Source organism: Nelusetta ayraudi, unplaced genomic scaffold (genome assembly GCF_046127955.1).
Source record: "Nelusetta ayraudi isolate G7.1 ecotype Tasmania unplaced genomic scaffold, CSIRO-AGI_Nayr_v1 ptg000011l, whole genome shotgun sequence".
Taxonomy (NCBI): domain Eukaryota; kingdom Metazoa; phylum Chordata; class Actinopteri; order Tetraodontiformes; family Monacanthidae; genus Nelusetta; species Nelusetta ayraudi.
Genome location: NW_027466061.1, coordinates 13,089,777 through 13,111,138, shown reverse-complemented (window position 1 = coordinate 13,111,138; position 21,362 = coordinate 13,089,777). Strand labels below are relative to the sequence as shown.

The window sequence follows — 21,362 nt, the reverse complement described above, 5'->3', positions numbered from 1 at the left end:
ATTACTCTACACAAAATACACACACAAACAAAATGCATCTGCGCGCACACAAAGGGAACGCATATGTTTGCATTCATCCACCTATATTGCGTGTGTGCAGAATATATATATATATATATATACATATATATATATATATATATATATTATATATATTATTATATATATTATATATGTATACATACATATATAAGTATATATACACACATATATATATATATATATATACATATATACATATAAATAAACATACATGTAAATATATTTATATATATATATATATATATATACATGTACATATATTTATATACGTAGTTGCGATGAGATGAGAATCTCTCCTCGCCCACCAGAGGTTTTCAGACATGCAGAGCTGCAGATTCTCCTCCGTCTCCTGGAGGCAGAACAACACAGCTGCAGTGTGCGTCGGAAAGAGCAGATCGGGTGGAGAGGGGTTGGGCTGTTTTTGGAGGAGGGGTGGGTGCAGAGACCTTGTAAAAATGCAAGGAGAGGAGGTAGAGGGGGAGGAAAAAGAGGAGGAGGAAGAGGAGAAGGAGGAGGATGGTGACGGCACAGACAGCAAGGGTCAGCCGCGATGGATGGCCGGGAAAATGAAAGAATGAATAAAACAGGAGAGGAGAGAAATTAGAAGCGGAGGGAGGAGGTAGGAAGAGAGACAGCAGCAGCAGGAGGAGGAGGAGACGGAGGAGGAGGAGAAGCAGAGGAGGAAGAGGTGACGCAATGGAGGGAAGTAACGATGACTATGATGATGATGATGTTAACAGCAAAAAACGATGATCTTCAAAAAAACCATAGACTATATCTCCATCCATTAGGAGCAGCGGTCCATATCCTGTGGCCAACCGCAGGCCCCTCACAGTCAACAACACAACCATTAGTGTCCGCAACACATTATACACTGACCGACATGATCCCCAACACAACAGGGGATGAGAAGGCTCATCATTGGGCTGCTCAGCTATCGAGACGCTTCAGCCTTTGCTGCAGTATTTGGAGACTAAACTACACAACAAGACGATGATGATGTCATTGATGATGAATGATTGGGCCCCAAAAGTCATCACATCATAACATCTCAAACTAATTTGAATTTTTGTATTTGGAAATCATTCATCTAAATTCTGAGAACCCACTTGCTCTAACCTATTACCGTCCTCGTTTTCAGTGGAACTTTTTTGTACTCAGTCCACAGGGTAATATAATATTAACAAGCCTTTGTCAGGCTGAGCTAAAAAAAGAATGTCTATATATCTTCTGAATGAACTTGCAGGATTGATGTCCCTCTTTCTCTCATAAAAATATGAAAAAAATAAATTAAGACTGTATGTAAGATTTTGCAACATTGAATGATTAAATATATATATATATATATGCATGTATACATATGTATATATATATATACTGTATATATATATATACATACATATGTATATATATATATATATATATATATATATGTATATATATATATATATATATATATATATATATATATATATATATATATATATATATATATGTATATATATACATTGGCATGTCCATATTCATTTCCTGATGTCTGACTTGGTCTCACTTCTCTCTTAAACCAGCTGTGATACTGGGATTAAATCAGGAAGACTCCGACAGATCCATTTCCTGTCCTGCGCGCTTCGTAATTAGGGTGACTGCTCGCGTCTTCAAATTGACCAACAAAGAAGAAAGTGGACTAGGTATGCAAGTTTGGGTGCACGGGCCACTGTAGCTCACAGGCAACTTCAGGAGGGGGAAAGAGAGTGAAAGACGCTGCAATCTACAATGAAACCACTTGATGTTGCTGTTTCTTCTTCAAAATCTCCAAATATTACACGCTTAACCTTGGAGACTATGACGACCTGGAGGACCAAGAACCTCAACAACCCAACACAGACATACATGAATCTGTTCCCCATCGCCAGCTTCACACAGTAAAATACCCATCACTGTAGTTTGAGGACGTGGCAAAGAGTTTCTCTCGCCCTTTGGGTCAAACATCTTTTAATTTATCACAGTCGTCCGCTTTGGTGCGCGTCAGCAGAATTTGACAACTTTGAGAAAAGCCAATTCTATTGTGACAGAGGGGACAAAGGGGACAGAGGGGGCAAGGGTGGGGTGGGGGGGCCGAGAGGCGTTACACCACAGTGCACAGCCTTACTGGGAGAAGAGTTTTTACACTAACAGAAGCAGGCACGATCAGCCACACACACACACACACACACACGCAGGCAGGCACAGTGACAGGCTTGCCCTGGAGGTGTACTTTATGTGGTAATGTGCTTTAGATTGGGGCTGTGTGTGCAGAGATGACGGAGCGGCTAGCAGATGGACAGGAGACTGCTCCCTGGGCTGGCAGCCTTCTGCTCACCACACAGCTCCGCCAGCTCACCGCTCACCGCTCCCTGTGCACGCAGCCCCGGCACCCTCCACACACTATTTCATCCGTGTTGCTCCGTGTTCCTCGACATCGTGCCGTGCTCTCCCTCTCACCTCCCCTTGAACTTTTTTTTTCGCCTCCTGTCCCCTCGTCGCTGTCCTCCTCCCGCCCCCCCTGGAGGGAAACAGTTGTCTGCCAAAACGGGGCCTAATCCTCGGATTTTTCTTCCTGTTCTAAAAAGAACGGAGAAGCAATCCGTCTATGTCCTCATCCCTCCCTGCTGTGCTGGGTTAAAGCCAGGACTCAAATCCCCGGCTCGGAGCCACATGCCGTAACTTTCGTTCGTAGCGTGTTGGCGCGCCACATTAGAGAAGTTTCCCCTTCGAGGGAGCAGCGCGCATCACATTAGCACCCAGGCCTGGTGAGAAAGCTCTGTGATTACAGAGGGCGGGAAGAAAAAAAACCCTGGAGCACCCTGTAGCTACGACACTAGGCCGGCCCGTCCAGTCCTGGGCGGCCAGATCACGCTCGGCTGCACTGAAGAGGGGACTATAAAAAGAACAGTCCGCTGCAGCCTGCAGTGAAAGGCAGGGTGTGGCACGGCGGCGTTGTCACAACCACAGCTGATGGCGTGGGGAAGCCGAGATGACGGTTCAACCCAGGTGTGTGCATGAAAGGAGGGAAGCGCCAGTCGAGTGGATAAAGGATGAAGACAGGATGTGCCAGTGTTTGAATGCGCCTGTGGTGTGTGTGTGTGTGTGTGTGTGTGTGTGTGTGAGTTCTACCTCTGATAATGGCCAGCTTTGCCGTGACGGACACCTCTCCCACACTGTTGCGTGCCACACACTCGTAGACGTTCTCGTCTCGCGGAGCTCTGAGTGGCTGTATCCGCAGCACAGCGCCGGCTCCATCATCGAACTCGACAGTCTGGACAGCCAGAGAACCACACAGTGACACCAATCAGCCACAGCAGAGTGAACATCTGGCAATATTAAGACAGTTAAACTCATAATAAATGCTGATCATAATGAATTTAGCAGGGTTTTTTTTTAAACAGTTGTTTAATGATTGGTGAATTAATCCTAAAGAAATTTCCTCATGTTTACTTGCCCCTTTTCCTATTGGCCAAAGGTCCCGCTGCTTGCAACATGGAAACTTCAGCAGGGAGGATACTTACCAGCATTATGGATGAATGCAGGTTAAACAGTTAAAATCAGTGAACAGTGGGAAGATTACATCAAAGGAAAGGAGCCACAAGCTCTTTAGCTTGTGTTAGCTTGACATAAAGACTGTGGTAGACAGGTGAACTGGACAGGAGGCAGGTTGGGTTTGTACTTGCATTTACTGAAAAGTCACCAACATGAGTTCAGATGGTATTAGATTCTAGTGCTACACATGAGGACAGCTGGACTGTCTGCTTTTAAGCAATTTTACAGAAGATAATTAAACAAGCTAGTATTGTTATATTGTACAATGGGCAAACTACGGCCCGGGGGCCATATGCGGCCCATTGAGCTTTTAATCCGGCCCGCCGAACTTGAAGACATTACTGTATATTAATAGTAAGTAGTAAACTATCTTTATTTCATCCATTTTTTTCAGTGTTTTAAGAGTGATTTCAATAAAGATCTAAATACTGTGGGGCTTCAAAGACACCTTTTGTTGTAACTTTGCTTTGGTTCATTTTCAACTGACATTAAAGAATATGATTTCTACATATCCCATGATATATATTTTCTTCCTGTGAGGTGGGTCACCAAAACCTTCCATCCATCTGCTCCTGCTCCAGACCCTCTGTCTAATTTTAGAACCCATTGTGGCCCAGCAGTCAAAAACTTTGCCCACTCCCGTACTAGACCAAAATATACAAAACCAGATCTATGTTGACAAATAATATTTGTAATTGTTTTTAAATGGACTTGAAAAACACACTACACATGTATTTTAAAGGCCCAGCGATGAAATCAAAATAAAATGATCCAGCAGACACATTTAGTGGTTAGAGGTTTAGAGGTTTGTCTATTTGTAAATATTGTTCTTGTAATTTAAGTGTGAAATAAATATACTGGAATTACAACTTTAGGAAAATTGAATTGGAAATATATATATTTTTTTATGATTGTTTCGTGACTAGTTATGAGTAGCATAGTAGGATACATCTGCTAGGCCTTTCTAGGCCTCCATAAACTGATGTCATGAATGGAGACCTGCTGAAGACTGAAGTTCATTTTTACCCCTTAACTGAAAACATAGTTGTGTCTTATATTTCTCACAGTACATGGATCTTTTACACTGAGCCTTCATGTCTACAGTGCGTGTGCAGTGTAAAGCAAGAGTGAACCGTTGTGCACTGTGACAACCACCTCGATACGCTGGGAGTTGACCTTCTTGCCCTTCTTGTTCCAGTAGACACCAGGCTTGGGATTGCCAGTGGCCTGGCACACAAACGATGCCACGCCCCCCGACACACCGATCTGGTCGGTGGGGATCTTTGTGAATTTCGGGGAAGCTGGGAGACACAGAGGAAAGAAAGAAGGGGGAGGGTGGGAAAGAAAGATAAAGGCAGGGCCATGAAAACTGATACCCCTCACAACCAGGGGACACCAAAGTGGCCGGCGGCAACAACCCCCCCTGCACGCACACACACACACACACACACACAGACACACACACTTCTGTCTGACCACGCCTCATTTCCATGTCAGTGACTGGATGGGCCGGCTGTGACGGCGGCGCTCCTGCTCACTTCCTGGGTATCATCTAGAGGACATGCTGAAGGACTTCCTGTGGGTCATAAATAAAAGATGTGGCCGGGCCCTGAGTGAAACACCTCTCTCTCCCTCCGCTTCCTCCAGGGCAGGCTACCCTCACACTGCAGGCGGCACTCAGGCTGTGCAAATTCACAGCATATCATTTGTTTAAATGCAGGAATATCAAACATGTTGAATGCACACAGAGGGGCCGATGAGCCAATATGCCGGCATTAGTGGCGCCCAAAATTTCCATTTTGTTTTTATAAAACAAAAAAGCAGTGATGATGTACTCAGAGTGGGTTTAGCCTGCTGTAAGAAAACAGCAATTTGCAAGTGGGATATTGAGCCAACAGTGCTAACCCTTTATTTTCCCACAGTGGCTGAGTCAGATCAATCAAGTCACTTTGTGTACCCGCACTGTGCTATCCGTTCGTGGCCCGTTGTTGCCATGGTGCCCGGCTTAACTCGCTCTCAGCTACAGAATCGCTGCTATCCATCAGCGTAAAGTCAGGATGACCCTTACCATAGCAACCTGGATCCCTCCTCCCACTCCCCCTGAGTCAGGGTGGGCGAGATCCCGCTGTGTCGATTCACTTGTGTCCCGACGACAGACCAAGAGAGAGGAAATAAAAATGGCACGGGGAATGACCACTGACTGACTCTGAACGTCTCTCTGCTCCGGCTGGATAGCAGCCAGGCAGAGTTTTCCGGTTCCTCTTACACTGTCTTGTCAGCTGCTGAAATATTGCCGCATCCGGAAAAAAGAAAAAGAGAAAAATGCTTGGGTGACTCCCCCACTGCGTGGCTGCCCCGAGAAAACCCAGTCTAAATGTCAGAAATAAAGCAGTTTTACTTCTACTGGTTATAATCCCCGACAGGAGGGAGCAGGAGCCTCAGCCGAATCAGTCACAGGAAATGTATGCCCGCCATTTCAGGAGTGAAGAGCTGAGGATTTCTTGCTAAAAAAAAAGAAAATTGGAGGCCCAGAGTACTGAGAAAATTGCCCTTTTACCCTGCCGACAATGTGAGAATGAGACCAGCCGTGTGAAAAACGCCACAGTCGAGTACTTTCTCTCTTGACTACAGGATTACAAATGAATTTGGTGTGCGTCTTAGGACTCCTGTTACTACACGGGTTTCACTGGCTTTATGTTGAGTCTAAATGCTGTGTTCTCTTAAATGCGCTTCAGCACCAATCCTCGCAAAAAAAGAAAAAAAAAACAAGCCCACTGGCCGCGTTACCGCCTAAGCCTCTTTTGAAAGCCTGGGAAAACCCTGCGAGGCACAGAATCCGGCTGGATTCACACAGAACATAGATTTGTCATGATGGAACAGTCCCTACACAGCTGCGTGGCAAACACAGGCCCAGCGAGGAGCTGTCTTTTCAATGGTGATGCGCCACCAACACTAATGGCGATATCGATGAACCGTCTTTAATCTCACCTGGAGCATTTGAGTGTAACTGACTGGAGAGCCTTTTATAAAGGAAGGGTTAGATTTTATAATTTCACTGTGTAAGGTCCCACAGCTCCCAGGCTCTGCAATATTAAAATATTCTCCTCTCGAAGAGCAGCTTGTGTGTCCAGCCTGACAATGAACTCTGAAGATCTGAGAAGCCCCTCCCAGGTAATTAACAAAACACCCCCAGTCAGGTGTTGCTTCCATTCTCTTGGCTTCCTCTAAACATGAGAGTGGTCCAACAAAGCAGGACTGTAAACACAGAGCTAAATATTTTTTTTTTTTGATTGATCAATAACAACAACACCCCTCAACCCTGAGTTCAGGATGAAGAGGGTATTGAAAATGGATCGATAAATCAATAGCAACAAGGTAATAATGGATTACCGATATTAACAAGGCTTTTCCAAAAGTTTCCAGGATGCCAAAATAAACGTGTGGAAATACGTTTACTGTTTACAGTCATGTGAGGCGGCTCCATCAGAGTGTGGCATGAAATGTAAAGAGATGAAAATGGGCGCAATTTGGAATCTTGAACTTAGAAATATGTGTCATGGCGCAAAATGAGTGTCGCCCCTGAGTTAATGTTGCATCACCTTCCTCCTCGTGGAAACGCTCTTTGGCACTGGTTTGAAGAGCAACCAGCTGTGGTCTGACAAGCCTTGGAGCCACTTTTAATAATTCATCTCTGGCTGTTTGTGTGCCTTTGCTGCCAGGTCTGTCGTGAGTGTGTAGAGCGAAAATTTATTTTGTGACACAAATGCAAAGATGTTTTAAAGACCCAGGAAGGAAAAAACTCTTTCAATAGATGATTAATGGGCAGATCTAAGAATTGGAAATCTGTACTAAAACAATGTAATTAAAGTTAGTATTCCTGTTGACATGAACAAATGTCAACAAGGTTTCCCCTTCAGTTATGCAAAAACATTTAACTGAATGAAATCCACCGTTTATTCAGGTAAAGAAGACAGATTACTCTTCTTTTTTTTTTTCGTTTTTGTTTTTTAGTGGCCCCCCTAAGTAAAGACATTAAGAGATACGTAATTGCCTTTGGGTAATTACAAAATTGGCATGTCGGCGTGTTTGCACTCAACTTCACTGTTAGACAACAGTTCCACAATCTAGGACACCCACACTTTCTGCAAAAGTCATTAACAATGAATGGGCTACATTGGAGAAACAAGGAGGAATTTGAGTTCTCGTCGGCAATTAGTAAAAGTTTGGCATAATATGTATTTTTAGGAGAGTTTGACTAGAAACTATCTCTGCGTTCCTCAATTCTAATTTAAAAGTTTTGCAATGCAGCCCTCCTGCTCTTTGTAGCGGAAGCTTGCGGAGCTGAGGGGGAGAGCGAGGCCTGCTTCACAGCGGTATTTGTTCTGCAGAGACTCACTGTAGGTGGTCCACAGGCAGAACTCTTCCATCCCACAACATTTTCATCTGAAATAAGCCTGCGTTGCATAACTCCACACCCCGTTTATTAAGTCTATAAAAAATACTACCAATATGATCACTGGTATCGTCGCAACACAGAGGCTTCAAATTGAAGATTTAGCAAACAGGAAACAAGAAAACAATTGCATTATCAGTGACATCCGATTGAGTCCGCGTCAAACATATGCATGTGAGAGTGTGAGTCCCTCTGTGTGTGTGTGTGTGTGTGTGTGTGCATGTGTGTGGGTACAAGAGAGACAGTTGACCACCGAGGCAGGAAATCAGTGGAAATGTTGTAATCAGGAGATGATGAGGAACATGCTGATGGGACCTCCCGGCTTATCATAACACATTAACAAAGCCACTGTCCATTGATGAGACACTAAGAGCCCTAGTTTCACTCACCCACACACATGCACGCAGACACATATAGATGTGCCTGCAGATGTTACCAGGTATTATTTATATGAATGGAAAAAAAAATGCTACTCTAAAAAGCAAACATTCTATTACCAACAGGCAACCAATTGGCATTCTTGAGCTAATGAGCTAATTCTTCCACTGAAAAGGCAGGTTGCTGGACTTCATTGATGCTTACCTGGTGGTCCACACAGGGCGCTCCATGGGCTGGTGAGAAGGATCATGATGAGCAGACACAGAGGGGAGGAGCTAAGGCGGAGCCCCAAGACGGGCCTCCTGGGCTGGGTAAGACCTCCAATTGACCTGAGCACAGTCATGGCACAAGGTCGGCTGTTTGGCTGGAGACGATGGAGAACGGGAGTAGAGCTTCACTCAGCAGGGCTAGGCACTCTGCAGAAAAACACACACAAACAGGTGGGAAGGTCAGCTAAACACATACTCATCTATATATATCTATATATACGAGGGCCTGTTCAAGGCGCACAGGTGAATGTCATTAAATAGCGTTGTGGCTACACCCCACAGTGACACACACACCCCCGACTCAGGTGTTAAAGAAGTGCGCTCACAAATATAAACATTAGAAACTTACGGCTAGAGATGGGCGATATGGACCAAAAGTTTTATCACAATAATTTCTGGCATTTATTGCGATAACGATAAAAGTGACTATAAAAAATATAAAACAATTCAACCCCATGTTTTGGGATTATTTTTTTTTTAACTGCATATATTTGAAACCGCACTTGAAAAAAAAAATGCATTTACACGGAGCTGTAATAAAACAAATCAATCAATAAATAAATAGATAAATAAAATAAAAATAAATCCCGTTTACACGGATACGCGGTTGGAAACAACTGATAATGATGTAGTACCTATGCCCGGCCTGGTGTGGCGCCGCAAGTTTATTCCTTGAAGGTGGAAGAAGAAGAAGGAGAAAGCCTGAAGCGCACCAGAACAGAAAGAAAGATCGCTCTTAAAAAGACGGTGTGGATACACGACAGAGTTCAACGTTTGCTTCGAGTAACTTTAGAACACAAAGCCTGAAAAGGTCCATGCTAAAGTTGACTCGGAGTTGTGCCAGTAAAAGTTCGCTAACATTTTTGCGTTTCCTGCCTCCACATTCCGGTCCGCCGACCCTTGAAGCGTGTCAGCATGTGTTACTGTCATTGGGGTCCCTTTAAGGAGGTGCAGAGGGGTTCCTGGGAAAAGGGACGGGCACACGGTTTGGAGGGAGTTCTAGAGGAAGTGGAGTGAGGGACATGTCTGGTCTCCGGAACCAAGTTCGGAGCTATAAATAAAGCAGCTGTCAAACCCACAACAACGCCTGGTTCTTGACGAACACGCCAACGTCACAATATGTATATAATATATATGTATATATATATCTATATCTATATATCTATATATAGATATATAGATATATAGATATATAGAAATAGATATATAAAAGGCACATTTCCTCAATGTCTGATTCACCGTTCTGCATTTGGGAAGGACGGGAAAATGTCAGTGCACCATTCCCATGAGGTGGGAAGATGGGGGTAAAGGCTGCGGTGCGCAATTCATCTATAGGGGATGCAGAGCGCACATCCTCATGAAGAAAATTAAAGACAAATTCATGCTAATGCAGGATTAGGTCTTTTGATTTAGCCTGAGCACTTCTGACTTGGGATTAGCAGCTCAAGCAGGCCGGCGCTGACTGAACTAATACCAGAACAATAGAGCCACTGCGCAACAACTAAGACAAGAAAAGGGGGACTGAAATAGTTTTTTTTTTTTTTAACTGCTTTCGTTTTAATAAGTCTCCTTTTCTAGTCAGCCGTGAAATGAGCACCAATGATACGTTTTTAAGAGTGTTTTTTTTACTCTCCCTCTCTCTCTCTCTCTCTCGCTCTCTCTCTCTCTCTCCCTCTCTCTCAGCCGTCCTAATAATTTCATTTCACTTTAGCTGTGGCCTAATTCCTTCTTAGCGCTCTGCGTTTCACTGTTCTGGTTGGCACACAAAAGTGTTCATAGCAATAATACACCAAGAGCAATGCCACAGTAATGGAAAACACTTAAACAAAGAGGATTGGAGGGTCAGTAAGGAATATAGCAAAATTCAATAACAGCAAATGTATCCCAAAGTGCGGCTTTAATAGATGCACCCCCTCTCCCGTTAATCCCTTGTCATAGGGGAAGGGAGGGGGTCTCTGTTGGTATTTTGCTTTCTCTTCCGTCCAGAATCACAAACACACACACTCGCTGGTCCCCAAGTCTGGGCATAATTCACTTCCATCAGCTGGTGGAGATTCAGGCTGTGTCTGGTACTACTGAGTGCTGCCTGATGTGTCAGAACGCAGGTGGAGGGAGGAGAGAGAAGCCAATGTTAACCTGTCCGACACTCACACACACACACACACACACACATGCAAACTGGTTTGTACTGGCGTGTTCTATCCGTCTCTAGTTCTTTGAGTTTTGTTTATGAATCAGCGGCTTGTTGATCACATGTCCTGTCAGGTAGGGCTGTGCGATTAATCGATTTTAAATCAAAATCAGATTTTTTTTTAGTCGTAACAATGTTAAATAGAGGAAAATCGGAAAATCGATTTTCCTCTTTCATGCTTACGGGTTGGCGCCTCTTGGGTACCGTAGTCCTCCTCCCCCCTCGAGAAGCTGTTAACTGGCTACCTACTGCATCTGCACTAGCCACAGCAGGAAGTGATTCTGTTTGCTGCCCTCACCACTACCTGGTAAATTATTTTTCCGGACTCGCATACAACATGCACTTGTCCCGTTTTTGTAGCATATTTAACGAGATTTCTGCCCCCCCCAAAAAAAATAAATAAATAAAAAATAAATAAATAAATAAATCGAAAATCGAGTTTTCAGAGAAAAAAAATCAGGATTTATTTTTGACCAAAATCGCCCAGCCCTACTACTTGTGTCACTGCCCGGAGATGATAGCGAGCATCACACAACATCTCACTGAAACTGAAACTGAAACTGAAACTCTAAAAAATTATTTAGAGCACTATATATTTATAAATATATGCAAAAACATGGGCTAACAGTGTGCAAGGTAAACACCTTGCAAAATATATGACGACGTCCTTGTCGATGTCATGTCTCTTTTGTGTAGTGTGCCATGTGCTGAGACAGTGATCTGCAAATCTCTCTCTCTCTCTCGCTCTCTCTCTTTCTCTCTCTCTCTCTCTCTTTCATTAGTTTCACGAAAACTTTTAACTGTCTGCTGTATTTTATTCAGTCTTTTCTCATCATACAAAGGCCAACTAAACCAGCCATCACAGCTTAAAATGGAACCTGCTACAGTAATAAAAAGCTGAAATATGATAATAATTACAACACAAAATGCTGTAAAATGGATATAAAAGCATTAAAACCCAATGGTGTAAATTGTGAATGGTTGAAAGGCCAAAAAGTGCATTATGGAAAAGACACATGAATCTGATGGTGGACACCCACTGGTATAAAATGATGAGGAGAAACAGATAATGTGCATTTACATTCATGTGTTCAGGTTTGAGAGGTTAAGAGTTTGCTTACAATGACACTCTGCTGCATCAAATCCTCAATGTCTTGGTCTCCTCATTGATCTTCAAAAGACTGGGAGTCCTGAATCAACAACTGCACAAACACACAGGGGCGTCCCTGTCACCTCTTCCTTTCTGATGAAGGACGATGAGGCCCAAAAGAAAAGTTAAAGAGCTATCCCTGGTGTTGCTGACTCAGCTGTGTGTATTTTATTTGGCTGTTCATCAGCCCAACAATCGCCTCCGACGGCGAGAAGTGGTCCCTCCTTGGCCCCTGGCTAAAGTGAAAAGGCATTTCTGGCGCATTACATATTCAACGACTCCTCCAGCCACTTATCGAACTAATGACCTGCTCCAACGCATTACTGTCTGCCACTTGCTGTACTATAAATAACTCATCTGGAAACATGGCCGACGATCTGATACATGCTCTTTCTGTCTTTCCTCCCCTCGCTGCTGCCCTCGCCTTATCAGCTGCCGCATAATAGACGTCAAATAGAAAAGCTTTCAGCGTCTCCTTTTCAATTGAACAATGCGATAAGAGAAATCAGATCAGGGCTCAATTCGGGCGCCATTGGCAGCATGTTAAGTAAATTCTACTCTTAGGGAAACTCAATTTAGCCATCGTTAATCTAACTAGGCATGCTGCTCTGTGTTGGGGCCACGCCGTCATGGAAGCATCAGGACGATACTTGTATGTTGAAAGGTTGTTTTTTTTGCAGATCTCTCTGTGACCTCAGGCAATTCTCATCTTTCATTCCTACCTGTTGTCAGTGTGTCTGCAGGCAAAGCCCTGTCTGCTCTTGCTGCTAGTCTATTCACCCTTTTCCTAATCTCTAATCTTACCCACCTCTCACTCTCACATTAGTTGGTTGCCATTCCTGAAAAGCTCCTCTCTTCTCTTTCTTTCCTTCCTTCCTTCTTTTTTTCCATCCTTCCTTCCTTCCTTCCTTCCTTCCTTCCTCGTCCCTCTTTAACCTCTCCTCACTCTGTTTTATCCCCTCTTTGGCTGTCCTGTCATTCATCGCCACCTCTTCTCTCCCAAACATCCTCACCGGCCTCGATCCAAATCCGCTTCCACTCCCACAGCTGCTCCAGCTGTTGTCGGTCCATTGACGTGGGTCAAACAAGAGTTCTCGAGCATCCCACGGCTGAAAACGTTCAGCCAGGGAGCCAAAACAGACAGCGGCATTGTTTAAACACAGCTGGCCTTGGGGTCTTTGTGCTGGTGCAGATGGTTTTAAAAGATCCAGAATAAAATCAACTTAGCAATTTTTTTTAAAACCTTTACATCTTTTCTGTATTATTTTACGTGTAATAATTTTGTATTGTCATTTTATCATTTTATTTATTACATTTTAAAGCCCTTTCTTCCACTAGGGCACAGGTTGATGTGACATGGTCACACACAGACTCCTCTTCGTCAAGAATTGGCAGAAAGTTCGACAGATCCATCTGTCCCACTTCAAAATGGTTGATTCTGGCTGACGGCTGACTTTATTTTCCACTACATGATTGAATTAAGAGAAACTGGAGTCCCAGATAAGATTGATTTCTATCTGATGAAAGACATTGTTGAACCGCAGTTTCTGACACTTCAGTAGCCCACTCTCTGTGACCACTTTGTTTTCATGTCCCTCCAAACATGCCCAAAGCCCAACAAACAACAGTTTCATCAGGAAGCTCAAGCTGAGCGTTTCCGCAGGAGGCTCCAGACAAAGCACGCTGTTTCTTGGAGATCTATAGAGTCTTTTGAATAATTAATGATGCCAGGCTGCTCTGCTGGAGTCTGGGACCACAAAAAAATCTGAAAATGGGAATAATTATTGGCCCTTTAATGTCCTGAATATAGACTGAGAATGTGTTGTGCCTCCGCTTCTTCTGCCAGGGGCAGAGCAATAAAGGTGTGGGCTGACTGTGCGTGAATGCAATCATGACTCAGGACAACCTACGGCCTCTGCAGCAGCAGCAGCAGCACCACCACCATCACCACCACCACCACCGCTGTTCCTGATCATCTGGCTCAGCATCCAGAGAGAAGAAGGCCAGGGTCGCTCTTATTACCTCCTCACCGTGACAACACAGATGGCCAGCTAGGCTACGTGCCAATTTATTGCGGGGGAAGGCAGATAATGACACCGCAGCTCAGGTGGTGAAATGCACACCGGTTATTGTTCTCTGTCGGGCTGAAGAAATAATGTTGTTTAAGTGGCACCCAGCCTGCCTCCAGCCTGCTCCGCTGGGGCCTTCGCTGGAGGCACGTTTTGTTTTTCTCACCTCCAAAACCCGCCCACCCAAACCCCCTCCCAACCCCACCCCACTCGCTTTGCCCTGTACCCATGATGCATTTCGTCACATGTGGGTTTTGAGACGGTCTCACAAGGCCTGTCTCCATGACAACGAGCTCTGAGCGCTGATAGAGGGACCGGATCCCTTCCCTGCATGAGATGCTACACCTGACAGGAAGGCCATGTCTCGTCTCCTCTCTTCTTCTGGCTTCAGTTTGAATGCGTGACTGTGAGCATATGCAGCTGTGGCAGAAAGGAGATCAGAGTCCACAAAGACAAGCTTCAAACTCAAACGTTTAAGAAAAGAATTGTGCAAAAGTGAAGAAATTGTCGAAGTAATTTTGTTTTTGTTTTTGTACCTCTTCACACTTTTGTCAATGATTCTGATCTCATAGCGTGCATTTATAAAGTTTGCTGTGTTTAAAACAATCTTGTCTTGAATTATGCATCACGTGGCCAGTGTGCGGCAGCGTGGGGAGAAAAAAAGTTTTGTGAAAAAAACAAAAAACAAAACTGTGTACTCGACAGATACACGGAGGGGTTGGGACAGATATTACCTCAAGTTTCCAAGGTCTCCACAGGCACATAACGCTCACTACAAACACAGGACACACACACACACACACACACACACACACGTGCACGCACGCACACACACACACACACACATAAACGAACAGAGACACACAAACAAGCACACAAAAACATGGCAGATGGCAAAGCATCATGGGGGAGATTGGCGTTCACTCCCTCACACTTCCCTTCTCTCTCTTAAACACACAGCCCATGGACACACACACACACACACACACACACACACACACACACACACACACACACACACACACACGTTAAGGATCAAAGGCACAGGATGAAGCTTATGCAGGCATGAGCTACACCACCCCAGTTACATTTTTAGCTGTGGAAGTAAACCTTCTCAGGATCTTCTGACAAGAAAACGCACCTGTCATTCAAATAGAGAGATGGAGGCAAGGGTCGGCAACGTGGCTGAAACCAACCTCATTTAAAGAGAAAGAGTTAAGAGTTAAGGGCTTCGGCCGGTGAGTGCTGGATGCATCCGTGACAACATTCTGGTGAAAACGTGCCGTTGTGAAAAGTGGTAAGAACATTCCTTCCGTGGCCAACAATTTTAATCAGTGACCCTGAGGACACAAACAAGTCTCTGCCTTTGAGATTTAAATCGCATAGCTGAGAGCAAATATGATTCACGAGGCCGGCATGACATTCCAAACCTGTGGGTCCTCATGGAAAGGCCATATTTATTGTTATTTCTTCTTTGTTGTGTTGCTGAGTTGAGTGATTAAGCGCAGAGGAATCCCATAATTAGTCATTAAAATCACAACAACTTGAATTCTGGGGGTTGAAAAGGGAAGTAACATTTCAATTAAAATGGAATAATCAAAAGCACGTCTTTATGAATGATATCTGCTTTTCATTTTTTCTCGCCTTTCTGAATGTTTGTATTCAGTTAAGCAGTTGACTAATTTTGCATTGTTTTTTTTAATGCAGCCATCTGGGCATTTACTACAAAAGAGGATGTTTCCTTTCCCTGGAGCCGTATGGCTCCATCCGCAACACACAGAGACACACAGATACACGCGCGCGCGCGCGCACACACACACACACACACACACACACACACACACACACACACACACACACACACACACACACACACCTTTTCAGTATGAGCTTGAAGAACAGAGTGCACAGCACGATGCTGGTCAAGGTCTGTGTCTGAACATTTTAAGTCTCATTTTTTCTTGAGGGGATCATGTGTGAGCTTCCTAACTGCTGTATTACTGCACTCTGGCCATCCACATGTCCAACGTGGGACGTTTCCTTTCTTGGCTTATTAAATGGACTTCTTCAAAAAACAGCATGACGTTCTTATTATCGTGAACGAATCATATCCCACATCTCAGTTTTAAAAATAGCTCATCATGGAGGAGAGAAAGAAGAAGAAGAAGAAGAAAAGTCGCCGTCCACCCACACACGGCACCCTCTGTGGCTTTCTCTGGCAGAGAGCATGAGCTTTTGCTTGAGGCCACAATTTAATTAACTCATCACCTGCAGCTACCGGGGATGAGTACAAGTGGACTGCGTGCACGAGGGCGCCAGAAGGCCAATATTTTCCGATGTAGGAATGAAAAACAAATCTCAAATTTAAACTTGATGTTATTGAATTTTCTTGATTTTTTTTGTCTTGTTGCTCAAACATTGTTTCTCACTGAAAGAAAAGAAAAATAGGGAAGTGGTTTTTTTTGTATTACTAAACACTCCAGGACTAAAATAAAATACCAAAAGTTTAGACAAGAATAGCGAAGCAGCTGTGGACCGACAGTGGTGCAGCAAACGTACGCCCACTCGCCATACAGGGACTCCAAGGTCAGACGGATGAAGATGGAGGCATCCAGTAATGGAAGAGAAGCGGCAGCCTCAGATCAGCCTTAGCAACAGAAGGACTCGCTGTTGCTGCTGCTGCTGCTGCTGAAACTCTATTGCGCTGTGGCATAAAAGTACATATAGGCAGATGGCTGGAAGGGATCAGCCCTGAATAAACACAGAGAAACCCATTAAAGGTGCAAGAGCACAAGTAAGCGAGGTGTGAAGGAAGGCTGCCTAATAAAATAAAGATAGTGAATTCCTTTTTTAAAAATCTTGTAATAAAAATGTAAAGATTGTTTTGGAATGTGTTACTTATTAACTACATTGTGTTATTTAGTACAAAGGACTTTGACAAGAACGGGTTATGTTCTAATATGTAACATGTATTCATATTTTCTGGGGTGCAAGTTCCGCCTAAAATATAGCTTTTTGGTGACAACATACAGACAGTATTTGACAATGATTTCAGTGACTGTTACTCATTTGCTGGAGAACATTTGTACCTACAAACGATTATTTTTACAGAATATTTTTTGTCAGGAGCATAAAGACTTTGATCTTTTACCTTAATAAAAACCTATATAGATGCATTATTTTTAAACATTATTTTTTCCTTCAAATTCTAGTCTCTCTGCGCCTTAAATTTTCAACAAGTTCTTAACCTTCAATGAGCTGACTTTTCAAACCTTTAGGCTCATCATCTTCTTTCATGCTTAAGGCAGAGAACCGGGGTAATGTCAGCAGTGCAATCTCGTCAAACCGAAATGCAGATATATATATTTTTTAAACGGGGGGACTGAAAAGGAAATATTGGGAAAACATGACATTTTGCAGCTACCGACTGCACTGACAGGTGAACGTTTGCGGAACAACAAGATGCGTGAGCACGTCCACGTTCAGATGCCAAGACGATGTTCAGCCAAGCGAGGCAACGACACGGACCGTGCAAACATCCAAACACATCCCATAATATCTCTCAGTGACCTCTCCCTCCATCTATCTAATCTGTCTTGGGAGACAGTCGATCTTGGGAGCAGTGGCTCATTACCCAGGCTGATGGTTGAGTCCTTGTCAACTCACTGTCCAATTAGCATATAAGGCCACCGCCAACTCTTATCCAAGCGTGTGAGAGAAGGGTACATCCATACTGATGGTGCCATAGTTATGCACCCACACGTACGCACCTAATTGTTAAAGAGACCTGACACAGGAGGTAAGCAGGGGAGTGCAAATCGTCTCGTGGCACCGAAGAATTTGTATTCCAAAATCACACAGATTGCTTCTCACAAGAGCTATCTGTCTGTCCATCTGTCCATCTGGCTATCTATCTATCTATCTATCTATCTATCTATCTATCTATCTATCTATCTATCTATCTATCTATCTATCTAAACAGGAGAGAGGGGCTCTCCAAGGGTAGTTTAGAGCGGCAAGGTGGATGGGTTGGTGTTCCAGTTAAAGAACAGGAGGATGCAGATGTTCCCTTTGTATAGGGTTCATTGACTGCGGTCTGTAATAGCAATAACAATACAGAAAATATTATCATAACATCATTCATTATGTACAAACAAACATAAAGATAATAAAGGACTGTTTTAACAGATAAATGATATTTATAAATAACATAATAAACAAATCCTCACACGAGGTTCATATACAACGAGGCTTCTTACATAACAATAGAAATTAGCAACAGCACATGCTTGGATAGAGAATATAAGTTGACAAATTCTAGGATTAAACTACAACACAAAACTATAATTCAACTCACCTTTCGTCATTCACACACAGAAATAAACCAGGGACAACCAGGTGAGCGTCATGGAAGAGTGAAAACTCCGCTAGCCTCTGCGGCACCGAGGAGGAAAACTAGCGTCTGTGGGCTGCATCTCACACACACGATGCGTTCGATAACAAAAGTGAAACTGCGGTGCATTCTGGAGCGCAGGAAACATGAAACTTATCGATAAACACTACAACTGCACAGTAACATGGCAGAAAACAAATTACACAATCATAAACAACATGGGCTTTCGAACACTATCTATCTATCTATCTATCTATCTATCTATCTATCTATCTATCTATCTATCTATCTATTTACTTCATAATAAAATGAATGAGTAGCGCCAGACACCAGCAGAATAAAAATCACATCACCCAGAGCACTCCAGCGCTCATTAATTAGCTTCTCCCAGCGCAGGCCAAGGCACCCTGACAACAATGAATACCTTCATCTTCCCAGTCGTCATTGTCATCACCCCGGCCAATCATCATATTTCAATCGCTCTTCATTAGTCGTAGGACGAGGTTGCCTTTTTTTTTTTTCAACCCCTCCCCGGTCTGAGCTGCTGAGCAAAAGACCTGCACATCTGCAAGGAGGCGTAGTCGGAATGTTTGGGGTGGCTGGTTGATTAGCGTTTCCTCAGAGTGATAACGGCAGCTTTGAGGAATGGGACTCGGTTCTAATAACCCCATATTGATTGATCCTTCATACAAAGATGCGCAGCAGGGTTGTTGCTCTGTGGATTTAAATGGATGCATCCTGTTATTGATTTAATAGATTCATGTTGACATTCGTTGCGTCGTTGTTGCCGCAAGAATAAAACCTCACACGCCTGGTACACGGTGGTTGAATGCTTTGACGGCGCAGCCGCACTGCAGGTCCATTGTTCGTGACTCGAGAACCGGCAGTTCTCTTTCTGTTGTCCCTCTCCAGCTTGGAATAGTGCTGCGGCTCTTTGGAGTTGCCGGATTTTCCAGCGATGCGCTGTGTTTACCCATGGTCCCGTTTTCCCCCTGTGCATTTGCCCTGTCATGGTGTTACCTTTCCGACTTGGTCACATGATATATTGTCCGTTGAGAGCTCATTATCTTACAAGTGTTCTGCAACAACAGCGGGATCATCCGCAGAGCATTAAGAGAAATTCCACGCAGGATGGCATGTACGCGGGGTATTTTGCACCAACCATCTGTAGCGGGGGGAAAAAAAACTGGCGAAATTACCATCACCATTAACCTAAAGAAAAAAATAAAATCCAATACCCAGCAGAAATAAATTTCTCAGTTTGCTTGAGCTGCTGAATAAATCCTTTTAACGCGACACACAGGCGACCATCCTTTGCGGTTCCCTCACTAAGCAGCCGCGGCATGGCTTCCCGATGGAGATCAGATTTGTGACGCCAAATGAATTTCTCCTTGAGGAGCAATGAAGTTGCGGATAAAATTGAAAAACGGCGTAATGGTGTAGAAAACCTCCATTTGTCCTCGGCCTCGTTGCTGGAACCAGCCAGAGATTGGGCGCAAGCGTGAGTAAAAAAGAAGCAACGCTTGTCAAGGGCAACACACTTAGGCTGCCGTGTCTCCTGCCATTGACTGGCTATTACTCTTACCACTGTCGAGCGCCGGAGCGGAGGACTGTGATGTGCAGTCGCTGTGAAAAATCCCGCAAAAACAAAATGTTGGGCTTGTCAAACGTCCCCCACACCAACCCACCCCCCTCCGCCGTCCCCGTGTCCACCTACGCGCTTTGCAAACCAATATCGCAGAGTATGTGTCTGTTGAGGCCTGGAAAGAGTTGAGTTTACAAAGTTTTTTTTGTCTGTCTGCGAGCTGTTAGCGGTGGAACGGAGCCACATGGACGTCGTCCTTCTTCCTTCCGTCCTAGATTGTTAAAAGAGCCCCTTGATAGAGCCGAGCTGTTTTCCCCCCATGCAATGAAGACGTTCCCTGGTTAACAGGCGCATGGATCCATGCCAGAATCTTTACTTGCTTTAGATTTATTGAAAGGAAAACAAAAACTACAGGAGCGGCACCGGCGGCTGATCCGACTTCCACTGTCGTTTATTTGTTCTGCTGTAAAATGCAGATATTTAACTGTTTTGTGACCCCGTGAAGGCAGAGCACTGAACCATTAACCATAAAAAAAAAAAAATCACAGTAATTATGGGAATTTAAAGTGAGCAAATATTATATCTGTGCCAAAGTGCCATCCCCCGTGTCCTGGATACCCAGTATTTTCACACACGGGGCTTACCAAAACAAAACATTCATCAGTTTTTAGCCTCTGCTTGTAAAATACTGTAACTGTCTGGAGAGGGCTGTTTGCGTTACAGCATTACAAAGAAGGAAAAAAAGAAAAATCACATTACTCCCTGCTTTCGCACAGTCTCAAAGCGATAACTGCACCCAAGGAGCTCAAACAAATCCAGCCCTCCATGCAGTATTTCTTTCCCACTCCGAGAGTTTAAAGTCTCTCAAGGACTGTCAAGATCTCCAAGCAAGGTGCACGGAATATTCTGCCGTTTGAACATTTATTGGCGGCTTAGCATGCACTTCAAAGCGGACGGGCGCCCACTCCTTCTACAAGTTCTGATAAGGCAGTTTGTCCTCTGCTTTGTCAGCCATCTTGTCAGTCATCCCTGCCGCTCCTAATGACTCCTGTTGGTGAGGGAAAATGTCTGGCTGAAACTCTCGCCCAGACGGTTCCGACAGATCCTATTTGAGAGTCGCGGCTTTTATGCCGCACAGCCAAAGCAACGTTTCTGCCCGCCGAGACATCCTTGCTGCTGACTGCAGCGCCACTTCTGAAGAAAAACCTGCTCCTGAACACTTCTCAGCTTAAATGGCGCTGCGAAATCCTTAGACA

At 44.1% G+C, this 21,362-nt stretch overlaps 1 protein-coding gene across 1 annotated transcript in view; it reads right to left on the bottom strand.

The window, feature by feature from the left end:
• The window catches only part of ptprsb (protein tyrosine phosphatase receptor type Sb), a 74,389-nt gene that overhangs the window by 47,987 nt on the left and 5,040 nt on the right, over nucleotides 1–21,362 (bottom strand). The window contains exons 2-4 of the mRNA XM_076021126.1: nucleotides 8,654–8,865; nucleotides 4,774–4,919; nucleotides 3,196–3,337 (exon numbers count right to left, since the gene is read on the bottom strand). Coding sequence (XP_075877241.1) covers nucleotides 3,196–3,337; nucleotides 4,774–4,919; nucleotides 8,654–8,792 — 427 coding nt within the window. The 5' untranslated portion in view covers nucleotides 8,793–8,865. The remainder of the gene's footprint in view (nucleotides 1–3,195; nucleotides 3,338–4,773; nucleotides 4,920–8,653; nucleotides 8,866–21,362) is intronic.